Source organism: Notamacropus eugenii, chromosome 1, assembly GCF_028372415.1.
Source record: "Notamacropus eugenii isolate mMacEug1 chromosome 1, mMacEug1.pri_v2, whole genome shotgun sequence".
Classification (NCBI taxonomy): domain Eukaryota; kingdom Metazoa; phylum Chordata; class Mammalia; order Diprotodontia; family Macropodidae; genus Notamacropus; species Notamacropus eugenii.
In genome coordinates, this window is record NC_092872.1 from 134,925,006 (window position 1) to 134,947,862 (window position 22,857).

The 22,857-nt window shown below is 39.8% G+C and overlaps 1 protein-coding gene across 1 annotated transcript; it reads right to left on the bottom strand.

The window, feature by feature from the left end:
• Positions 1-2,203: 2,203 nt before the first annotated feature.
• On the bottom strand, positions 2,204-18,546 carry LARP6 (La ribonucleoprotein 6, translational regulator). The gene is made up of 3 exons (XM_072615492.1): positions 18,003-18,546; positions 7,911-8,121; positions 2,204-4,768 (listed from the first exon to the last, which is right to left on the bottom strand). The coding sequence occupies exons 1-3, from the start codon at positions 18,269-18,271 to the stop codon at positions 3,701-3,703; spliced, it is 1,548 nt and encodes a 515-aa protein (XP_072471593.1). The 5' UTR covers positions 18,272-18,546; the 3' UTR covers positions 2,204-3,700.
• Between the last annotated feature and the right edge of the window lie 4,311 nt (positions 18,547-22,857).

Genomic DNA, 22,857 nt, shown 5'->3' on the forward strand with positions numbered 1-22,857 from the left:
AGCTGGAATTTGAACCAAGGGTTCTGATTCAAAATTCAGAGCTATTTCCCACTATATGCCACAATGTCTCCCTAATGAGCTACTGGTTCACTTTATTCATTCTGCTATCCTACTATTGTGGGAAAAATACCAAACTGAGGAGTAGGAGGTTTGTGTGCTGGATCTATCTTGGGAAAGTCATTTAGCTTCTTCAAGCCTTGGTTTCCTTACCTAAAATGAGGGAACTGGTGATATGAGTTCCCTTTTCTTAGATGGTCTAACACTCTAGGATACTAAATAAAAACCTTAATGAAAAATCAGGAAGACTAGGAAGGCATGAAATGGAAGGGTTATATTCTTTGCAGAACAAAGTTCAATAAAATATGTAGTTTGGGAGTTTGGGGCAAAGATCTCTAGGATATAAGGTTTAGTTTTATAACATTAGCATTATGGTACCACAGGGATGAACTTAACTAGGGTTGATCAAGCATGAGGAAAACTGCTGTCCAAATCCACATGAGCCACACCAGAATCAAAAAAGTTAACTTTGGTTACATTAGGAATTAACTCTTTCTAATGGAAATAGAAGTGCTAGTTATCCTTTGATTTTTTGTGTGTGATCACTATCTATATGGTTTTTCATTTTTGAAAATAAATTCATTAAAGTCTGAAACAACTACATTATATAACTGCTGGTGTTCAGTCATGTCTGACTCTTCATGACTCCATTTGAGGTTTTCTTGGCAAAGATACTGGAGTGGTTTGCCATTTCCTTCTCCAGCTCATTTGACAGAGGAGGAAACTTGGCTGGGGTTACATAGCTAGTAAGTATCTGAGGCTGGATTTGAACTCCCAAAGATGAGTCTTCCTGACTTCAGGCCTGGCATTCTATCCACTGTGCCACCACAAGTGGATATAACTATACATACAAGTAAATGTTTTAACAACCAGTTCTCCAGAGAAAACACATATAACACATTTTAAAATTTAATTTGCATTATTAATATTTCACTGTCACTTTCTTAAGTTGAGACAATCAATATAATAAATGAGGCCTGATTTGTAGTGTTTGCCAATTTCTGAGGCATAAATGCTCCCTGAAAATTTAACAACTGGATCTCAGGATGGTTCCACATCATACTCCCATATTTCAATATGTCAAGCATCTATAACTTCCCTATATACACACTCTATTAAGGTAGGTTGAAACTCATCTTTAGCTTAATAGATAAGTCTTACAGTTTCCTAGAACTTAATGAGGTTGAGACTTGTCTTAGCTCACCCAGCAGTAAGTGTCAGAACCTAGATATAAAACTACATCTCTGGTAAAGTGGAAAGTGTTTTATAGTTAGAGGTTGTTTTTGTTTAGTTGTCTCACTCTTTATGACCCCATGGGGGGTTTTCTTGACAAAAGTACTAGAGTGGTTTGCTATTTCCTTCTCCAGTGTGCCTCCGTTTTAAAGATGAGGAACTGAGCAGTTAAGTGACTTGCCCAGGGTCACACAGCTAGCAAATATCCAAGGCCAAATTAGAACTTCTATGTTTCCGACGCCAGGCAGTGTTCTATCCACTGCACTACTTAGCTATCCTTGTAGTTGGAGGACTTTCATTCAAATCAAGACTCTGAGTCTCAGTTTCTTACTCTGTAAAATGAGGGAAGGGTTTGCTTTCAGTTCTAGGTCTGTGATTCTGTCAGATTAGTATTACAACATGCAGCCCTTTTCTACATGACTTTTCTGCAATATTTTATTATTCTCTGCTAAGCTGGCAGTTCAAAAATACAAGGGAAGCCTAATTCATACCTTGGAAAATGTTTATATACAAAAGGCTCAAATAATTAACACTGTAGCTTGAAAAAGCAGATTTCATATTTCTGACACTTGTCCTAAACAGACCAATCCAGGCCCCTCTGACTCAGTCACAGCTTTTGGTGATAGAATAATTAGTATGCCGAGCTTACATACAGGAAATGGATCCAGTGTTTGGGGCTGCTTCCCTGAAGATTATCCTTTGGCAATCTTGTCCTAGCGGTCAGAGTTTCATGTTGCAGAGTGAAGTAGGATCTGGCTTTCATTAAAATCATCAAAACATCTGTAAAAACACCCTGGGCTGGGTTTCCCGGCCAAGCTTTTCGGGAAGGGTTTGCTATGCTAACAAACAGTAAAGCTGTGCCACAGCCGAGGGTTTAGCCAGAGTTTAGGAAAGAGCAGACTGACCAGCAAGGTGACCTGGACATTTTGAGTTTATTGTGTGGAAGCAAGGACAAGGGCCATTACAAAAGGAAAGGGAGAGCATGGAAACATTCTGGGAGAAAGCAAGAAGGAGAGGATGGCACAAAGTTTCTAAGACATAAGACCCACCTTGGCTAGCTTGGGGAGAAATACAAAAGGAAGACTTTGTCATAATCTGGAAAAAACCCAAATTTTAACAAGTAAATGGCCAGCAAGCTACACCTGGAGGAGACGACTTAATACAGAGTAATTGGATGCTATGCTGTCTCGGGTAATTTAACACCAAAGCAAATATTAACTCTAGAAACTTTGAAGTTTCCCCACCTTGTAGTAAGGTCCACTTTGTGTGTGTGTGTGTGTGTGTGTGTGTGTGTGTGTATACAGTGCAAGAACATGAGAAATCATTGGTTGATTGGAGAAGCCAATGTGAATGTAGGAGCAAGGGGGCGGTGAACTCAGGGACTTGGTTTGTGAGAGATAAATCTTCCCCCTTTAGTCCCCTTTAGAAGGTGCATTAATCTACTTTTGAATGGATCTAGTACTGGACCCCAACCAATTTGCCCTGGAGGCCAAAACAGTATACAAATATAGAGTAGCTCTTCACTTCTACATAATCTCTCCTGCTGAAGAAAATGAAAAAAAAAATCTGTCAAATAATTATAGTAATGAGCTCCATTCACATAATGGAAGTCTGTACAATAAAATCACTGCTGTTCCTCTCTTCTGTTATTCAGTGAAATTGAGGAAGGAAACTGGGAAAGCTGTTTCACTGTGATCTATTGGCCATGCTTTGAATCAATGGTTGTCCTATTTAGTCCTTCCTCTTCCATTGGGACTAGAGAGCCAATTCATTGATCCCAAATGATATGCCAGCTCATCACACCAATGGGCCAAGATGAGTCTGGGGCTGTAAGCCAATTATTCCTATATTTTTTTCCTTTTAATTCACTTATAAGAGAAAATAAACATTGTTGTTCTGATCTTAAAAGATCAGTACTTAGCATAGTGCCTGGCACACAGTGGGCACTTAATAAATGTTTATTGACTTGACTATATGTCATCAGTCAACTAGGCTGCCATTAAAAACTTTTGGTCTTTGAGCTACATCCACACTAGCCTCCTTGCATTCTAAATGGTAGTGCAATCTCTACACATACCCCATCTCAAGGGAGGTTTATTTAAAAAAAAAAAAGCAGAAAAATAGTAGTATTCAATCTTTCCTAGAGAGTCTTTCCCATTCCTGTTTAGTACCACTACATTTACATATATGTGGTCAAAGTGACCATATGAGGATAAATGGTTGTTTAGAACTAGTACACCTTTAAAATGTAGTTGCCTGCAAATACAAATATATAAATTAAGAAATCTACACCAATACAAACATTGAAACCTGTACTTGAGACAGTCCTTGATCATGCCAGCTGCTTTGTTGGACCTAGGAAAACAAAGGCGGTTTTTCTATGGAGTTGGTACTGACAGTGAATGTATACTTAGACAAAGGCCCTTTTTCTTTCATACCCTCCATGAAATCCTTTGGTGTCATCAGGGCCTCTTGGCAATCTCAGGACCCCCACAGGTGACCCATCTGCATTCTGGACTTTGCGGGTGAGTAGTGGGCTGGCAGCTGGACTTTTCTCATGTGTTCCCCACTGGGCTAGTCGACGTCTCTGCACCCAGGGGCTACTGGAAGGGGTGATGCTGCTGTCGGAGGAATAATCCATGTACTTCTGAATAATCTCATGGCTGGCACTAGAGTTCAGTGTAACATCCTCAGCCAGTGGAGACTTCTTGGACACTCCTTTACGCTGTACCAGAGGGCTGTTCCAAGGGCTTGAACGAGGGGAGGCATTTGGACTCAAGTGATGGTTTTGATAGATGGAAGGACTAAGTTTGCTGGAGGTCATGTACCGCCGTTCCACCATGGGGGAGGTCGGGTTACTCTCAGGGTCTGAGGAGCTATTGGCTGATGACTCATCACCCAGGTACTGAAGTTCCTCAACTCTCTTATTTAGGGTCTTATTTTGGTGGAAGCTCACGGCAGATTCCTCTGCCTGATTCTTATCTTTTGGTGATTTCTTCTTGGGTGCTTTCATACCAATGAGGACAACTTTAACGCTGCCTTTGCTTGGAGATCCCACGCTCATGGACTCATGGGCCCTGATGGCAGCATCTACCTCTTCAAATTCCACAATTGCACACACTTGAGTCCCTACTTGACTGTATCGGCTGCTAAACTTACGGATATCTGGAGGTAACTCTTTCCCTGGTTTGAGAATTCGTACAGATGAGATGACTCCAAATGTTCCAAAGACCTTGAGAAGATGCTCCATGACCTTTTCCTGTAGCCTTCCATTCTCCTGAAGCACAGCCAGAGCCCATGGCTTGGGGAACAAGTGGAGGTCATACACCAGCAGCATCCTACTGGGTTGATTTTCAACTGGGAAGAAAGGAACAGGTGTAATCCTCCTCACTTTCCTATGATCCTCATTCAACTCCAGAGTCTCCGAATACTTCAAGGCATAGGCTGTGGTTCTCCAGTCTCGAGTAAGGTGTTTCACCTGGAAAAAGCAAATTTTAAATGGCCTTATTTAACTACTCCTTCAGAATCATCAATTCTATAGATCTATCTATATTCAGGAAGACTCTTCTTCCTGAATTCAAATATGACCTCAGACATGTGTGACCCGTGGCAAGTCACTTAACCCTGTTTGTCTCAGTTTCCTCATCTATAAAATGAGCTGGAGAAGGAAATGGCAAACTACTCCAACAGACTTGGCAAGAAAACCCCCAAAACAGTCAGACATGACTGAAAAAATCACTGAATGACAGCAAAAATACTTCTACAACTAAGGATATTATTTTTTAATTTAAATTTTTTTGAATTACTAAAAATCTGTTTTTTTTCTCCTTTCCACTTGGAGAACAGTCTTAAAGAAGTATAAGCCATGTATATCATCAATCAACCAAGTACCCATCAAAAAGAAGCCCTTTGGGCCTTAGAGCAACACACTCCACCAACTTCCTTGGGGTTTAGGTAATTGCACACTCTTTACACATACTTCATCTTAAGGAAGAAACTATGGTTGTTACTGTTGTTTTTATTTTTTACTGTTATTGTTTTTTTTTAATAGTCACTGGTCAATCTTTCCTAGGTATTCTCTCCCACTCTCTCTTAGAACTATTATTCTTGAATAAATGTGGCATCATTAAAACTGGTAAAAGAGAAAAGAAGAAAAACAAAAATCTTTTAAACAAATATATGTAGTAAAGTCAAACAAATTGTCACACTGGCCATGCCCCAAAAATACGTGTCTCAATGTGCCCTGCCTCTTTGTCAGGAGGTGGGCACCATGCTTCATCATTAAGGATGCTAAGTAAAGAAGCATTAAAGTTAGAGAGCTCAGAGATTTTAAAGCTCCAAACAGAAAAAAAGGAGGACTCTCAGAAAAGGCCTCTCCCAGCTGCAATCTGATTTACCTTCTCTGGGCTCAAGGGTTCCTCTGGGACTCCCCAGTGCTATATTTATTCCAAAAGCTCTCTGGGGTTTCTTTACAACATTTCAAGTGAGATCAGGAGAATGCCTCAAATGAGATCTCAAATATGAAATGGGACAGAGGACCTAGGCTTTGGGGGGAAATCGTTAGAGAGAAAATGCTTTGCTTCAGAGTCCTCTGCATTTGAATGGTATGAAAGAATCTGCCGAAGTGCACGATAACTTGATGGTTTGGAAATGATCTTCAGTGAGTTGCGTAACTCATCAAGCCTTTAAACTTGCTTCCTTCTTGGCTGGGAAGCATACTTCTCACCAAAGAATGACAGATCTACTTTCATATTTTCTCTCACTTAACTGAAATGCATGGGATAAACCTCCCTCATCCTCTCTCATTCGCACCCCAGGACTATAAAACCTACAATGACAGAAGCACCTGTTGGGGGTTCTCCATCTCCTTCCTTGATAGACTGCAATCAGAAGAAGTCATTTCAACCATAGTCAGACCTTAAGAGACCCAAAGAGAGGCAGTATGATGGAGTCAGAGACGTTGGCTTTCAATATTGACTCAGCTACTTACTGTCTATGTGACTCTAGGCAAGGCATTAAACCTTTCTAGGTGAAATGTGAGATGTGCAAATTTAGAGACATTTTCACTCCAAATATTCATATGAACTATTTGTGCCTGACCTGCAAAAGAGTTTTCTGAGCTTGTAGTGCTCTGATCAGCCACGTTGGACACAACAGACCTTGACCTCCAATGTAGTGAGGTCAACCATCACTTCTAGGCCTCAGTTGCTCATCTGTAAAATAAGAGGGTTGGACTAGATGGCTTCTAAGCTTTAAATCTTGAACCATATGTTCCAAGAAACTTCTCATAATGGGCTAGTAGGGGTATAGTGGATGGAGTTCTGGGCCTGCAGTCAGGAAGTCCCATCTTCTTGAGTTCAAATTTGGCCTCAGACCCTTGCTAGCTATGTGACCCTGGACAAGTCACTTAATCCTGTTTGTTTCAGGTTCCTCATCTGTCAAATGAGTTAGAGAAGGAAACGGCAAACCACTCCAGCCAAGAAAATTCCCAAAGGGGTCTTGAATATTTGAACCTGACTGAAAAACAATCAAATAAAAACTCCCAGGCTACTTTCTGCTACTTCTTAACCCTCAGACTACCAAATACAACCTACCAATTGAAAAGTTTATATTTCACAGTACCCTAGGACTGTCTTGAGACCAATTAGTCTGTGCCTTCACGTAGTTTTATTTGTTGTTATTATTTATTTTATTATAATTTTATATTGTATTATTTAAAATAAATTTCATTATATTATTATAAAATATTATTATATTTATTCCTGACACCCATGTACCTAGAATGATTCCATGATCAAAGTGACACCCTGACACTACTTTTTATAATTATCTATAGTTCCAATCTGGGAATATTTCAGAGTATCTACCTAAATCCCTTCTCCTATTATTTATTATTTATTTATTATTAAATTATTATTAAATATAGCATATTATTTAAGCCAATGTCCTCTTCTTCTAGCCTTAGTAAATGGAAATGGAAAATTATTGATCTGATATAGTGGAAATTTGTTTTGCTTGACTATACTTCTTGTTATAAGAGAGGGCTTTTATTTTGGGAGGGGGTGGAATGTCAGGAGAGTAGGGAGAAATCAGGAGTAGTGATAGTGATGCCAAAACAATAAGAGAATCAACAAAACCTTTAAAGATTCACAAATGAGAGAAGGCAGTTCATCAGATCTAAGTTCAAATGCCACATATTTATGTGGCTCTGAGCCAGTCACTTAACCTCTATCTGCCTCAGCTTCCTAATCTGTAAAATGGAAGTAATAATAGTACCTAACAATCAGGGTTGTTCAAAGGATAGCATGAGATAAAATTTGTAAAGCATTTTGAAAATATTAGAGCACTATGTAAATGCTAGTGATTAAATAGTATTATATATATGTATAGAAACATATATATTATATACATATATATATTTTATGTAATACATTCACAGTTTCACACACAATCCTCTTTTCTGGCTTTCTCTGTATATGAAAATGTTTGTGTTTTTTGATGATTTTCTTTTTCACAATTTCAAAATGTTTAAATAACTTGATTGGTCAGTCAGAGCTGCAAGAAAAATAGGTAAGTTGCCTTTGAGTGTCTTGAAACAGCTCCTTCAAATTCAGGCTTACCTTCTTGAAAGATGTGAGTAGCTTGACACTCACATAGCCCTGCTTGTTCCTTCTAACATGTTTGAGGAGGAAGGCATCTTTTTCTAGGTTTTCATCCGAGAAATAGAACTCAATCTGATCGACCAGCTTCAAGATTAACTCATAGCTCGGTGGCTTCCAGTCTTGGTCCTGGTCAGAACCATCATTCTCCCCTCCACTTGTAGTTGTACCACTAAAACAAGATAAGACATGCTTGATTTGTCAAGCTAGTAACCACTTTATAGCTGGTCACTGGAGAAATGGTGGTCCCACAGTGAGGGTGATATTTTTAAAGTTATCTTTTCAGAAAGGGATGTCATACAATGTTATCTACCCCTACCTATTCATGCCTCAGTTGTGGATAGTGTGTACCCCAGGGAGCTGCATATTTAAATCAAATCAGTAGAACTGGAAAACTAGCACATCTCTAATGTGCTGATTTCACAAAATAACTGCTTCAAAATTGGTCCCTGCCTATGCTTCAATTTAATGTACCCCCATCTTGAAACATACTATTCACCTCCTAATAGAGGTAATAGATTTAGGGTACAGAATGAGATAGGGGGCAACTAAGTGGTGCAGAGGCTGGAGGGACTGGGCTTGGAATCAGGAAGACCTGAGTTCAAATCTGGCCTCAAACACTTACTAGTTGTGTAAGTCACTTAATTCTGTTTGCCTCAGTTTCCTCATCTGTAAAATGAGCTGGAGAAGGAAATGGCAAACCATTCCAATATCTTTGTCAAGAAAACCCCAAATGGGATCATGAAGAGTCAGACATGACTGAAACAACAACAAAAATTATTTTATATAAATTATATATGTATATGTATACATATATATAAAATATAAATTAATTATCCTTTTTGCAGTTCAGTTCTGGAAAATAAATTTTTGACAAAATGTGGACACTGATAGAGGGAAGAAAGTTATAAGAAGAATTTAGAGTCAATAACTCATAGGAAGTCTGGAGACTATTTTAAAGTACCTTATTAGAAACCCAAGACAAATCAGTGCTACAGGCAAAAAAATCCTGGGCTTTTGAAAGCTTAGGGTTGGGAGAGAGGAAAGGTGGAGAGAAGACAATAAAACGTATAACACAATTCTGTCTGTCTGACTGGAAATGTCAAAGAATCCATCATGAAGAAAGCACGGGAATCACCCAAGGAAACAGCAGAAACAGAAGCTCCAAAGGCGCAAGGAGTCAGGTATAAGTTGAAAAGGAAGTAGTCTTTAAAATAACTGGGAGACCACCAGGTAAATCCAAATATGATGAGTATTAAAGGGAAGATGCCAGCTCAAGAATCAGTACAATAATCTCAATGCAAAATGTGACCAAGGAATGAAAAGTTGATGTCAAACAGATCACATTCATTTCACATCTTGTTCTTTGCTAGGTAAGCTGTTAGAAAGATTTCACTCCCAAGTTCCCCTTTGAAACAGAGAGGCTGGAGCTATGAAACAGGCAGCTGGGTGTATCCCAAGCATGGAGGTACTCCAGTAGGGGCTGAATGAACATTTGGCAGAGATACAAGAGAAAAAGGATGTGACTTTAGGTGAGATGTTAGATTAGACAGTGTCAAAGGCCCGTTTCAGTCCTATGGTTCTATGTACCAGATCTAATCATCATAAAAGCACAGGGTATCTGCACCTGGTGGAAAAAAAAATTGATAGGGATAAATCATAGGGATAAAAATAAATCACAAGAATTGGAAAGCATCCATCCAAGGATTTTACAGGATGTTAAAGATGAAACTCTGTAATTATTTATCAAAATGTGCAGCCTGCTACTTAAATGAACACTTATTAAGGGACTAGAAAATAGAGAAAGCAATTCTTGCTCTTATGAGGATTTTCACAGGGCATCAGAGAAACCACAGATTAGTGAGTTTATTCTATATTAGGCAATCTGGAAGATTCCATAATAAAGCATACATTCATTGAACATTTAAGCAAATACTGCACATAGCAATCATATGACTGCAAATAATAGAATATCGTAATTTGTAAAGAATCACAAATGGCAGATGACCCAAAGAGCAACATTGTATGAAGCCCATATGAGATGTATCAAATGAAATAACCTACGTAAATGTGTTTTGTAAACTAGAGGGACTGTATGAGTCAAAGTTAAGGTTGTCGCCATGTTGTAACCAAACAACAAGTTGCTTTTAAAAAAATCTCAGATATTAAGTGGGGAAAGGAAGTCTCTATGACATATGTCCCCTGAAATGTCATGGGAATAAAAAGCCATGTGTTATTCATGTGCAGTGTAAAAGACAGGGAGCTCTGAGAGAAGGATGGAAAAGGATGGTTAATACAGTCTGAATATTTTATCTCCACTGTTTGCTGAACTACAAGGGTCCTCCAGGTGCTGGGTCATGGTAGATTGCCTTTCTGGCTGTCCCTCACAATGGTTTGGATTTCTTCCCACCGAGTTTATGTCAGCATTTTCCCTGCAGGGGCCCTTGGGGTCAGCCTTATTCCAGATGCCAGCATATAGCAGGAGATGTCTAGGGAGTACCATTGGGCACTGGAAAGGTGAAAAGCCCACTAGGTGGGAGTCTGAAGAGTTGAAGGTAAAGGTGAGCAGGTAGTGAGAACCAGGAACCAAGGCTTATCTGAAGAAGAACCTCTGGTGCCTAAGGGATTTAGCTTCTGCTGGTGATAAAATCTACATAGACGTAACAAGAAGTTGTTTTCTATAGCCACAGCTAAATCTCATCAGTACCAGAAACTACACATCACCTTCTCCTTCCCTCACAAAGTCTTGCTGAGTGTTTTGTCACTTAAAGTCTGAGTGGGTATCTGCCCAGCAGAGTATTCTGGGCAAGTCAAGACATTATGTATTAGAATAAGGGTTCTTAACCTAGAGTCTTAAAGGGGATTTCAAAAGGAATGCTTAAACTTAACTATGAAAAAGTTATACAATTATTTTAATATAATTTGTTTTCTTTGTAATCCTATGTATTTTGTTTTGGGGCATTTAAAAACATTATTCTGAGAAGGGGTCCATAGGCTTTACCACAGTGTCAAAAGGGTTCATGACTGGAAAAACAAATTTAAATCTCTGTATTACAAAAATAATGTCTTTCTTGGAAGCTCTAGTAGGGTGGGTCCTGCACTACCCTTCCTCTTAGACAGTTCTAAGAAATCAAACAGTGAACAGGGAAAGAAAAGAACTTATTCTCTTGTTTTTATTGTGGATGTGTTTCTCGAGCTGCATTTTTCAGTCAACTAACATTAATGAAGCACATACTATGTACCAGGCATTGTGTTAAATGCTGGGGATGCAAAGAAAGGCAAAAGAGAGTCCTTGCTGATAAGGATCTCAAAGTCTGATGATGGTAACAACAGGCAAACAATTATGTACAAACATATATACAGGGTAAATTGAAGATAATTGAGAAGGAAGCCATTAATATTGAAGAGGACAGAGAAAGACTTCTTGTAGAAGATGGGATATGAAGGAAGCCAGCTAGGAGATGAAGACTTCTAAGTACTGGGGGAAACCAGGGGCAATGTGGGAAGCTGGAAGATAGAGGGTCTTGTGCAAGGAGCAACAAGGATACTGGAGAGAAGGAGAGGAATATGGTGCAAGAAGACTGGAAAGGTAGAAAGGGGACAGGTATGAAGAGCTTTCAAAGGCAAGCAGGATTTTATACTTGACCCTGAAGGAGACAGAGAGTCACTGCAGGGGACAGGGAGTAGCTGGAATTGACTGAATAAATAAGAGGGGGTGGTGAGTGACATAGTCAGATTTGCACTTTTGGCAGCTGAGTAGAAGATAAATTGCAATGGGGAGAGACTTGTGGCAGGGAGACCAATCAGTAGGTGTGAGACAATAAGGGCTTGCATCAAGGCTGCAGCAGTTTCAAAAGAGAGAATGGGGCATAAAAAAGAGATGTTACCAAGGTAAAATCAGCAGGAGTTGGCCACTTGGGGGAGGCAGAAGAGCTTAGAGAGAATAAGCAATTGTGTGTGTGTGTGTGTGTGTCTGTGTGTGTGTGTGTGTGTGTTCATCCTTCGTTTTCAAAGAAGACCATGCCATCAAAGAAATGATGACAAGACTTGCACTTGACTTTGTTTTGAGTGAGGGAGGGCTGTGCAGGTCACCACCTCACTTCTTCTCCACAGTCATCTGAATCCAGTGACCAGATATTCATCAGGATGACTGGAGATGACCCAGGACAAGGCAACTGGGGTTAAGTGACTTGCCCAAGATCATGTAGTTAGTGAGTGTCAAGTGTCTGAGATGAGATTTGAACTCAGGTCCTCCTGACTCCTGCACTGGTGCTCTATCCACTGTACCATCTAGCTGCCCTGAATAAGCAATTATTGTCACCCTAGAAGACTAGCCGAAAAATGGCCACAAACACCCAATGAAAATAAAAGGGAAGGGCATGAGTGATGGTAAAGATTGAAAGATATGTATTTTTTAATCAAATAGAATATTTCCAAGCAAAAGATATTTGAAAACTATTACCCAAGTTGAATGAAAGCCTTACCAATGGATTGTAAACTCATCTTGAGAACAAGATCTATATTTCAGTTGTCTCTCATCATCTGTCTTTGTATACCTTGTCGCTAGCATAGTACCTTTTACATGGTAGGGGTTTAATTAATGTTTGCTGAATCACTTTCCAAAAGCTGACATATCTCCTCTCCTGACCAGTGGTCAGTCCTTCTGTCCTGCAGTCTTTTAACCTGTGTCCTTTCTAGGTACACAAAATTTCATTCTCCTTCCTTAGCCTTGCTAGTGTTATAGCCAGCTTGATAAATGGTACTGCAAGGATTTGTGCTAGTTAATATTTTTAATCAATGATTTAAATAAAGGTATGGATGACATGCTTATCATATCTGCAGATGAAACAAAGCTAGGAGAACAGTTATCCAGAACACTGGATAACAGGGTGAAGATAGATTTGAAAAGGTTAGCAAACTATGGCCAATTCAATTAAGATACATTTATTTAATAGGGATCTATCAACAAGTGTATATTTAGGCCCCGCTATGTGCTAGGCACTGTGCTAAGTGTTGGGGATACAAATGAAAGTAAAACATTCCCTGTCCTCAAGGTGCCTACGTTCTTTTTTTTAGGCAGGGAAGACAAAATGAAGTGTAAATAAGTTTATACCAAATACATACAAGATCAATCAATACAAGGCAGTTTTGGGAGAGAGGTCACTACCACTTAGAAGGATCAGGAAAGATCTCATGTAGATTCAAAGATTCTTAATTGGTGGTCCACAGACCTCCCCAAAACACATGAATATATTTAAAGGGGTCCATGAACCTGAATGTGAAAAAAATGACATCTTTATTTTCATTAACCTTTAGTTTCCTTTGCAATCCTATGCATTTTATTTTAGGCATTTAAAAACATTATTTGGAGAAGGGACAGAGCTTTATCACATTACCAAAAGGATCCATGACACAAAAAGTTAAGAGCCCCTGATATAAAAGGTAGTGCTTCATTTGAGTCTAGAAGGAAGCCAGAAATTCTAAGATGTGCAGGTGAGGAGGTAAGAGCATTCCAGGCAAGGGGGACAGCCAGCATTAAGGCATAGAGATGAGAGAATCTCTGTGTAAAACAGTAAGTAAGCTAGTGTGACTTGGCCATAGAATTTGTGGATGGATAAAGAATTATATTTGGATTCTAAATATCAACTTTATAAGCATAAGGTGATGGGAGGCTTGGCTAGATAGCAACTCATTTGAAAAAAAAAAAAGGTCTGCAGATTTTAGGAGACTGCAAGTTCAGTGTGAGTCAAGAATTTGAAATGACAGCCAAGAAAGTAAATGTGACATTAGCATGAAGTAAAAAAGGCAAAGCATCCAGAAATGAGGAAGTGGTAGTACTAATGAAGTCTGTACTGGTCCTAGCAAGTTGTACACAACAGAGATATATAGTTTCATGGACAATCTTCCTTTTCTGTTCTGGAAATATCCACTAATATTTGAAAAGAGCTTTGTAAATCTTAAATTGCTACTTAATGCTAGCTACTATCATCATCATTACCATTTGCTGTTTAAATTCAGAATAAAAATTAAAAACAAAACTCTACACTGGTCTGACCACATCTATTACATTGGGTTTAGCTCAGGGTTCTATATTTTAAGAAGATCATGAATAAGGTGGAGAGCAACCAGAGAACAGGGAACCAGGATGATGAAAGGCCTTATGCTACTATAAAAAGAATCAATAGAAGGAACTGGGGATGTTTAGGTTAGAAAAGAGAAGACAGTGGGGACATGTTTTCAATTCCTGAAGGGCTGTCACATGAAATTGGGAGAATATTGAGGGACTGATACATGAGATATCTAAAGGAGAAGATCCCAAAGGTGTGGAAAAATCTTGGACCTTATTAATAGTGAAAAAAGTGATGGAGAGAGAATCAATATGCCTACTTTCCCATTTCTACAAAATCTTTATGAAAGTCATAAAACAGCGTTAGTAGAGAACAAGAGAACAAGTGACATTCAAAAACTGATCAAAGTTTTACTATTTCATGATTAACTGAAATACAGCATATAGGATCCCACTGTGCTTCCTGTTTGCTGATTATACATATTAAAGAGAAACATTTAATTTAATAGAACAAAACACTACCTTACACGCAGACTCTTTTACAACAAGGTGTTGCCCAAATATACATCAAGATCATTTTAAATTCCTTGGAAGATTTAATAGCAGAAATAATCCCGGTCAATGACCTGATAATAAACATCCAGTGAAACACAGAACAGGGGGGTGTATGCTCACCGGAGGTGAACATGTATCTGTGCCTTTATACAAAGTATTGATTTAAAAATATGCCAGGATCACCATCCAAAGGGTTCTTTCTTTGATCTGAATTCTGCACTGGAACTCCTCCATCACAGATGACACTGTGCTGGTTGAATCAAGCCCTAGAATACTAGAGAACCTTTTGGAAAAGATTTGTCGTCATTCAAAAGAGTTTCTCTATACTGGGAAGACCAAATGGATGAAGGAAATCTACTGTTCAGATTTCTCTATGGATTTGGATAGATGTTCTATAAATTTCAGCCAACAATATTTATATCTGGGGCAGACAGACAGTAGAATTGGATAAAAAGTTGGGAAAAATAATTGAATCAAAGGAAGAGAGCCAGCTGGAATGCTTTTGAAAAACTGCAAAGCTCTTTTTAACTGACCTCAAGCTTGCTATGAAAGTCAAGGCTCATCTTTTTAATACAAACATTTCAATGGTGTTACTATGTAGCAATAAGACAAGATGAAAGCAACTGCTTAAAAATGACAAAAAAAAAATGTATATCACACAGAGGACAATCGAGAAGCTTATGTTGAGTGGAAACAATAACCAATAAGAAATTCCAAAATGGGCTAGTCATGCTGCAAGAACAAAGAATGATGGGTGGACAGTGAAAGAGGTCCACTGCTACCCTTGTGATGCTGGGAGAAACTGAGGAAGGTCTTCAGCACATTGGGGTGATTCTCATGCACAGATGGCATAGCAGGTACAGATAGGCCACAATCTTCACTGCTGGAGGGCACTCCTGGACCAGGGAAGCTACAGATCCATGATTACTTGAGTAGAATATGCAAGAGAGCTCAGACATTTTCTCTTTCCCACAGAATGCAGAACTAAGAGTAATGGATGGATGTTTCAAAGAGGAAAATTTATGCTTGATATAAGCAAAATCTTCTTAAGCTTTCTAAAATGGAAGGGCTGTCCAGAGAGTAATGGGTAATCTCATTAAGATCATAGATTTTGATCTGGAAGGAACCTCTGAGGTCATTCAAGTCAACCCCCTCATTTTACAGACATGGAAAATGAGTCCAGAGTGGTTAAGTGATTTATCCAGGTTCATACTGGCAATATGTAGCAACATAGGGATATGAACTTGGCTCCTCTGTTTACAAATTCTTCACTCTTCCTACTGTGACATTCAGTGGTTTTCAAGCAAAATTTGTATGATTCCATGTCATGAATGTTGTAGAGAGGATTCCTTTTCAGGTCTGAGCTGAACTGGGTGGCCACTAAGGTGGGTCACTCAATTCTGAAATTCTGTGATTTTGTGAATACTGTGACATGGCAGCCAAACAAGCTAAAGTCATTCCAGACAACACTGAGGGGCATAATGTCTGTGGCTAGGAAGATGACAGTCCCACTGTACCCTGTCCTGATTAGACATCCTGGTTACACTCTGGGCGCCATGTTTTAGGAAGAGGCGGAGAGCACCCAGAGGACACTAAATGGTTATCTGCCTCATGTTCACCTTATGAGGACCAGTTAAAAGAACCAGAGTATTTAGCCTGTATAAGAAAAGACTTAGGGACAATATGATAGCTCTCATGCAGAAAAAGAATAATTACATTCATTTTCCTGGGACCCAGAGAGTAGAACTGGGAGCAACAGTGGGAACTTGGAAAGAGGCCAGTTTGGGCTTGATAATAGGAGAAAAGACATCACGATCTGAGTTACCCCAAAGTCGAATGGACTGTCTTAGAAGCAGTGGGAAGTGTTCAAGCAAAATGCTGAAGATCACTTGGTGTCTATGGTATACAGGGGATTATTCTTCCCTTTGGGGCTGGACTTGATGGCCTGTGGGGTCCTTGAAGTCATGACCCCTGAATAATGATTAAGGCTCAGGAACTGAAACACAGAAGCCTCCTAGAGCAAACACAGGAAAGTCAGTGTCTTGATACCATGAGTCCCACCCTTTGAATACTAAACCAGTCTAACAGTATTATGAAACACAGAACTCAGATGGCTAGGACACCAATGGCAGGCACTAGATGGGTATGAACTGATGGGACAGGGCAGGTTTATGCAAAAAACAAAAAAGACTTCTTGAGTTTTATGCTATCTCTACAACTAGAATTAAGATACTTGTCAGCAGGTTTGAGAAAAAAATCAAAGCTGAAAGACACCCTAGACATCATCGAGCCTTCAGTTCCTTCACTTTATGAATGAGGAAACTGAAGCCTTGAGAAAGGAAGTCATTTGGCCAAGATATTACAGCTAATCAGTGGCCAAACTGGTACTAGAACCCCATCCAATGTTCCTCTAGGGGCAGAATGAGTAAAACCAATTCAATTTATATCATAAGGGATAATGTGCTGAACTGATCGCTTGACTTGTATAGGTTGTTAAGGCAGTTGAACACTACAGCTTGGAGGATCCTAGAAGTGACAGAACTTTGCCAATAGAGAGCTGAGGCCATGAAATAATCTTTCGGTGAGTCTACCTTTATGCCACTTGCAAATGTACAAATCTCTCATTATTCACTCTGGGGTGGGGGGAAGAGAGACAGAGACAAAGGGGGGAGAAAGAGAGAGAGAGACAGACAGAGACAGAGAGAAAGAGGGGGCAGAGAGAGACAGAGACAGACAGACAGAGACAGTGAAAGACAGAAACACTCCCCGCAAGGAGGCAGTTTGGATTACATAGACCATAATGGGGGGAGGAGGGTGGGTAGCTATATTCTTTTACCACGTTATCTGCACTGGGGGGCTTAGCTCTTATCCCCCCTCCCCAAAAGCGGATTTGGGTGTAGACGGCTAGACAGTGAGTAACCGCTGAGACTAGTACATCAGTGTCCTTTTCCATGGGCATGACTGACCCAGCCCAAATGATTGATTCGGAGTTTTGGGCAGCCCTGGCTTACAGGACATCAACAGCTCCCTAAGCTCTCCACCTCCGGTGGCGAGCCTGGGGGAGGCAGGGATGCAGAAGTCCTGACTGCACTCTCTGGAAGAGAAACCCCAAAGACTAGGAGATCAGGATGGTGTAGATCGAGGATGAGGCCCTCCGGACTTCTACGGGCCCCTCCTGCCGTGCTGCGGGGAAGGGGCCGGGATGTGGTGGGTGCTGGCTGCGTGTGTGCCGCCCAGCAAGCGCGGATCTGGGTGCCCCCCCGCCCCGGGGAAGCTGGCGAGCCGAGAGTCTGAGCCCTCGTGCAGAACAGCCGGGCTGCCTGTCCGGTCCTGCGCTGTCCCCCATGCACTCCTCCAGCCCGCCCGCGCCCTTCACCTCCTCCATCCCAAAGCACCCCGTTCCCCTGTCCAGGCCTTTCCTACGCTCGTACCTGTGACCGCGGCTAGGCTCATCCTCGCTGGCACTGCCCCACCCCGGGCTGAGATAGCGAGCCGCGTCCCCGTCGTCTTCCCCTTCCCCGCTGCCCCCCATCGCGGCCCCAGCCTCTTCCTCCCCCTCCTCTTCTGCCGCCTGGATGGCTACGCGGATCCGCACCGGATTCCTAGTCCCGGACCAAGCCTCGTATTGCTCCTCCTCTCCCAACGCATCCTCTCGTGGCCCTGCGCCGTCCCTGCCGCCCACCTCAATCGGCCGGGCCATGGCGGAGCCGGAGAGCAGGCGGAGCCGAGGGGCTGCGGCTGGGAGCGTGGCGGCCTCCCCTGCCGGCCCTGGGACTGCCTGCCCGATCGGGGGCGGCGGCAGCTGGAGACTGGCTGGGGCTCGCGGAGGGAGGGACCGGAGGGGTCGGTGCTGCCCCTCTGCAGGCGGGCCGGCCTCCCTACCCGCGGATCGGTCTCGCTCAGTACTGGGCTGAGCCCTTCCTTTTGGGGAAAGGGGGTGGGGGAGGCTGGAGGGGGAGTCGACTTCATTTGTGCTTTTTGCGTCGCGATCGGGGGTCAGCTGATGCCTGTCCGGGAATTAACCCCCCAATTCCCGATACTCCACCTTCCCTCCACCCCTATCCATCTCATGTTGCACGGAAGGAAGGGGCCCTAGGCTGGAGAGAAGGTAGCACTTAGGATTATAGGAACCAGAGTGAGAGATCAGGAACTTTGGAGGTCATGTAGGACTGGGACCACTTCACACTTCACAGATAGAGAAACCGGGGCTCCGAGTAAATGACCTATCGCACAGGTAGCAAGGGACGGTGCTAGTATTTGAATCTCGGCCAAATCGAGGTCATCATCATCCCCTAGGCTTCCCCTTTTCTTCATCTTGATAATGATACAGAAGAAGGTTATCCTCCTGGATGGTTAGTTGACCCTGGGAATGACAGAAATTGCCTAAGGGAGTCAAATCCACTGGCGTGCCAAAATCTAGGGCATTCCCATCAATGGTCCTGTGGATTAAGGCGTGAAGCACTCAGTTCAAATGCAAGTACGTTACAGTAGGAATACAAGTAACATACTTAAGATGTATGTGAGTCGTGACATTTCATTTAACTCAAATTTCTTGGTTGTTAGCTAACCCGATCAGAATCCTAAAGAAACAGAAGTAGAGCAAAAACAAATTTCATCCACTTCACAATTTCAGTTTGGACTCATGTAGTCACCCTTTTCAAGGCCTAAGTTTTCTTTATTATTTTTAAAAATAATATTTTATTTTCCCCAATTACATGCAAAAATATTTTTTTTTACCATTTTCAAAATTTTGAGTTCCAAATTTTATCCTTCCCTCCCTCCTTTTCTCCTTTGGATAGACAATAAGCAATCTGATATAGGTTGTATACGTGCAGTCATGTAAAATACTCCCATATTAGTCATTTTGTGGAAGTAAACAAACAAAAAAATGAAAGAAGAGGAAAAAGTGAAATATAGTATGTTTCAATCCATATTGAGATCCCATAAGTTCTTTCTCTGGAGGTGGATAACATTTTTCATCATGAGTCCTTTGGGATTGCTTTGGATTGTTGTATTTCTGAGAATAGTAAGTTATTTATGAATGTTCATTGTACCATAGTGCTGTCACTGTTTACAGAGTTCTCTTGTTTCTGTGCCCTTCACTGCATCAATTCATGTAAGTCTTCTTAGCTTTTTCTGAAATCATCCTGCTTATTGTTCCTTACAGCACAATAATATTCCATTATAATCATATACTACAACTTGTTCAGCCATTTCCCTCTGGATGAGCATGTCCTCAATTTCCAATTCTTGGCCACCACAGAAAGAGCTGCTATAAATATTTTTGTACAAATAGGTCCTTCCCCCCCCCCCCTTTTTTTTTGGATGTCTTTGGGATATAGACCTACCAGGGGTATTACTAAATCAAAGGGTATGGACAGGTTTTATAGCCCTTTGGGCCTAACTCCAAATTGTTCTCCAGAAGGGTCAGATCAAGGGAGCTAGGCCGGCTGTGCAGTGAGTGGATAGAGCACCTGCCCTGGAGTCAGCAGGACCCGAGTTCAGATTTGGCCTTAGATACTTGACACTTCCTTAGTTGTGTAGCCCTGGGCATGTCACTTAACCATCATTGCCTCGCAAAAAAAAAAAAAAAAAAAAAAAAAGAATGGTTGGATCAGTTCTCAATTCTACCAAGAGTACATTAGTGTCCCAGTTTTCCCACATCCCCTTCAACATTTATCATTTTCCGTTTCTGTTGTATTAGCCAATCTGATAGGTGTGAGGTGCTACCTTAGAGTTGTTCCAATTTGCATTTCTCTAATCAATAGTGATTTACAACATTTTTCACATGACTATTGCTTTGATTACTTCATCTGAAAACTGCCCATTCATATCCTTTGATCATTTATCAATTGGGGAATAGCTTGTATTCTTATAAATTTGACTCTATTCTCTATATATTGGAGAAATTAGGCCTTTATTAGAGATGCTTTCTATAAAATTTTCTCATTTTCTGCTTTGCTTCTAATTTTGGTTGCATTGGTTTTATTTGTAAAATTTTTTAATATAATCAAAATTATCCATTTTACATCTAGTAATGTTCTTTATCTCTTGTTTGGTCATAAATTCTTCTCTTCTCCAAAGATCTGACAGATAAACTATTCCATGCTTCCCTAATTAGCTTATGATATCACCCTTTATGTTTAAATCATGTACCTATTTTGTCTATCTTGCCCTATAGGAAAGTAGGTGGAAAGGGGAAAAGAGGGGTGTGGGGGATTATTGAAGGGAGGGCAAATGGGAAGAAGGAGTAAATAGAAGTGAACAATTTTGAGGAGGGATAGGGTCAAAAAGAGAATAAAATAAATGGGGGCAGGATAGGATGGAGGGAAATATAATTAGTGTTTTGCAATATGACTGTTATGGAAGTGTTTTACATGTATAACCTATATTGAATTGCTTGCCTTCTCAGTGGGAATGCGTGGAGAGGGAGGGAGAGAAGTTAGAACTCAAAGTTTTAAAAACAAATGTTAAAAATTGTTTTTACATGCAACTGGGAAATAAGATATACAGGCAATGTAGTAGAGAAATCTGTATTGCCTTACAAGACAATAGAGGGGATGGGGATAAAAGAAGGGAGGGGTGTGATAGAAGGGAGGGCATATTGGGGGAAGGGGTAATCAAAATGCATATTGTCTTGGGGTGGGCAGAGGGAAGAGATGGGGAGAAAATTTGGAACTCAAAATCTTGTGGAAGTGTCTGTTGAAAACTAAAAATAAATATATGATAATAATAAAAAAATAAAATCATGTACCTATTTTGACCTTATCTTAGTATATGGTATGCAATTTTGGTCTATACCTAGCTTTTGTCATGCTATTTTCCAGTTTTCCCAGAAATTTTTGTCAAATAGTGAGCTCTTGTCTCAATAGTTTGGATCTTTGGGTGCACCAAACACTAAATTACTATGGTCATTTATTAGAGCACACTATGTACCAAATTAATTCCACTGATCTATCACTCATTTCCTAGTCAGTGCACAATTGTTATGATGACTACCACTTTATAATACAGTTTGAGATGTGGTATGATGAGGCCACCTTCCTTCATTTTTTTTTCCATTAATTCCCTTGATCTTCTTAAATTTTTGTTCTTTTATATGATTTTTGTTATTATTTTTTCTGGCTCTATAAAAATTTTTTAGTTGTTTTATTGTTATAGTACTGCCTAAGTAGATTAGTTTAGGTAGAATTGTCATTTTATTTTATTGGCTTGGTCTACCAGTAAGCAATTGCTTTTTTCCCATTGTTTAGATTTTACTTTATTTTTGTGAAGTGTTTTACAATTGTGTTCATATAGTTCCTGGGTTTGTCTTGGCAGGTAGACTCCCAAGTATTTTACATTGTTTATGATTATTTTATCTTGCAACTTTGCTAAATTGTTAATCATTTCAACTAGTTTTTTTTTAGCTGATTCTCTAGGATTCTCTAAGTATAACATTATGTTCAAAGTTAGAGTTTTGTTTTCTCAGTGCCTATTCTAATTCCTTCAATTTCTCTTAGTGTAATAATAAATGATTTTATATTCTATACTATATATAATATGTATAACACATATATAATGTATATAACATATATACTATATAATATAATTAATACTATATATAATAATATGATAAATACATAATTTAAAAATAAATATAATAAATGTTATATATAATATAAAATATATACTATATATAATATAATATTGCTTCATCGCTGACCTTATTGAGAAAGATTCTAGCTTATCTCAATTTTAGATAATGCTTGCTGATACAGATATTCCCTGTCATTTTAAAGAACATTCCATTTATTCCTACTCTCTCTAGGAATGAGTGTTGTATTTTGTCAAAGACTTTTTCTGCATCTATCAAGATAATCTTATGATTTCTGTTGGTTTTATTATTGATATGATGAATTATACTGATAGTTTTGCTAATACTGAACCAGCCCTATGTTGCTGGTATAAATTCCACCTAGTTATAGTGTATGATTCTTGTGTTATAGCGGTGTAATCCCCTTGCTGTTATTTTATCTAAATTTGTACGTCAATATTTATGAATGAAATTGGTCTATAATTTTCTTCTCTGTTTTCAGTGTTCCTGTTAAGTATCAACACCATATTTGTGCCATAAAAGGAATTTAGTAGGATTCCTTCTTCTCCTATTTTTCCAAATAGTTTATATAGTATTGGGATTAACTGTTCTTTAAATATTTGGGAGAATTCATTTGTGAATCCATCTGACTCTGGGGATTTTTTCTTAGGGATTTCATTGATGGATTCAATTTCTTTTTTTCTAAGATG

Bases quoted from the DNA above. Each gene is read 5' to 3' on its own strand.
- LARP6 (XM_072615492.1), bottom strand. From the start codon at position 18,271: ATGGCCCGGCCGATTGAGGTGGGCGGCAGGGACGGCGCAGGGCCACGA. The intron at 8,122-18,002 runs GTACGAGCGTAG...ATCTTGTTTTAG, and splicing joins GAGCCTAGCCGCGGTCACAG to TGGTACAACTACAAGTGGAG. The intron at 4,769-7,910 runs GTAAGCCTGAAT...TGCTTTTTCCAG, and splicing joins TACTCACATCTTTCAAGAAG to GTGAAACACCTTACTCGAGA.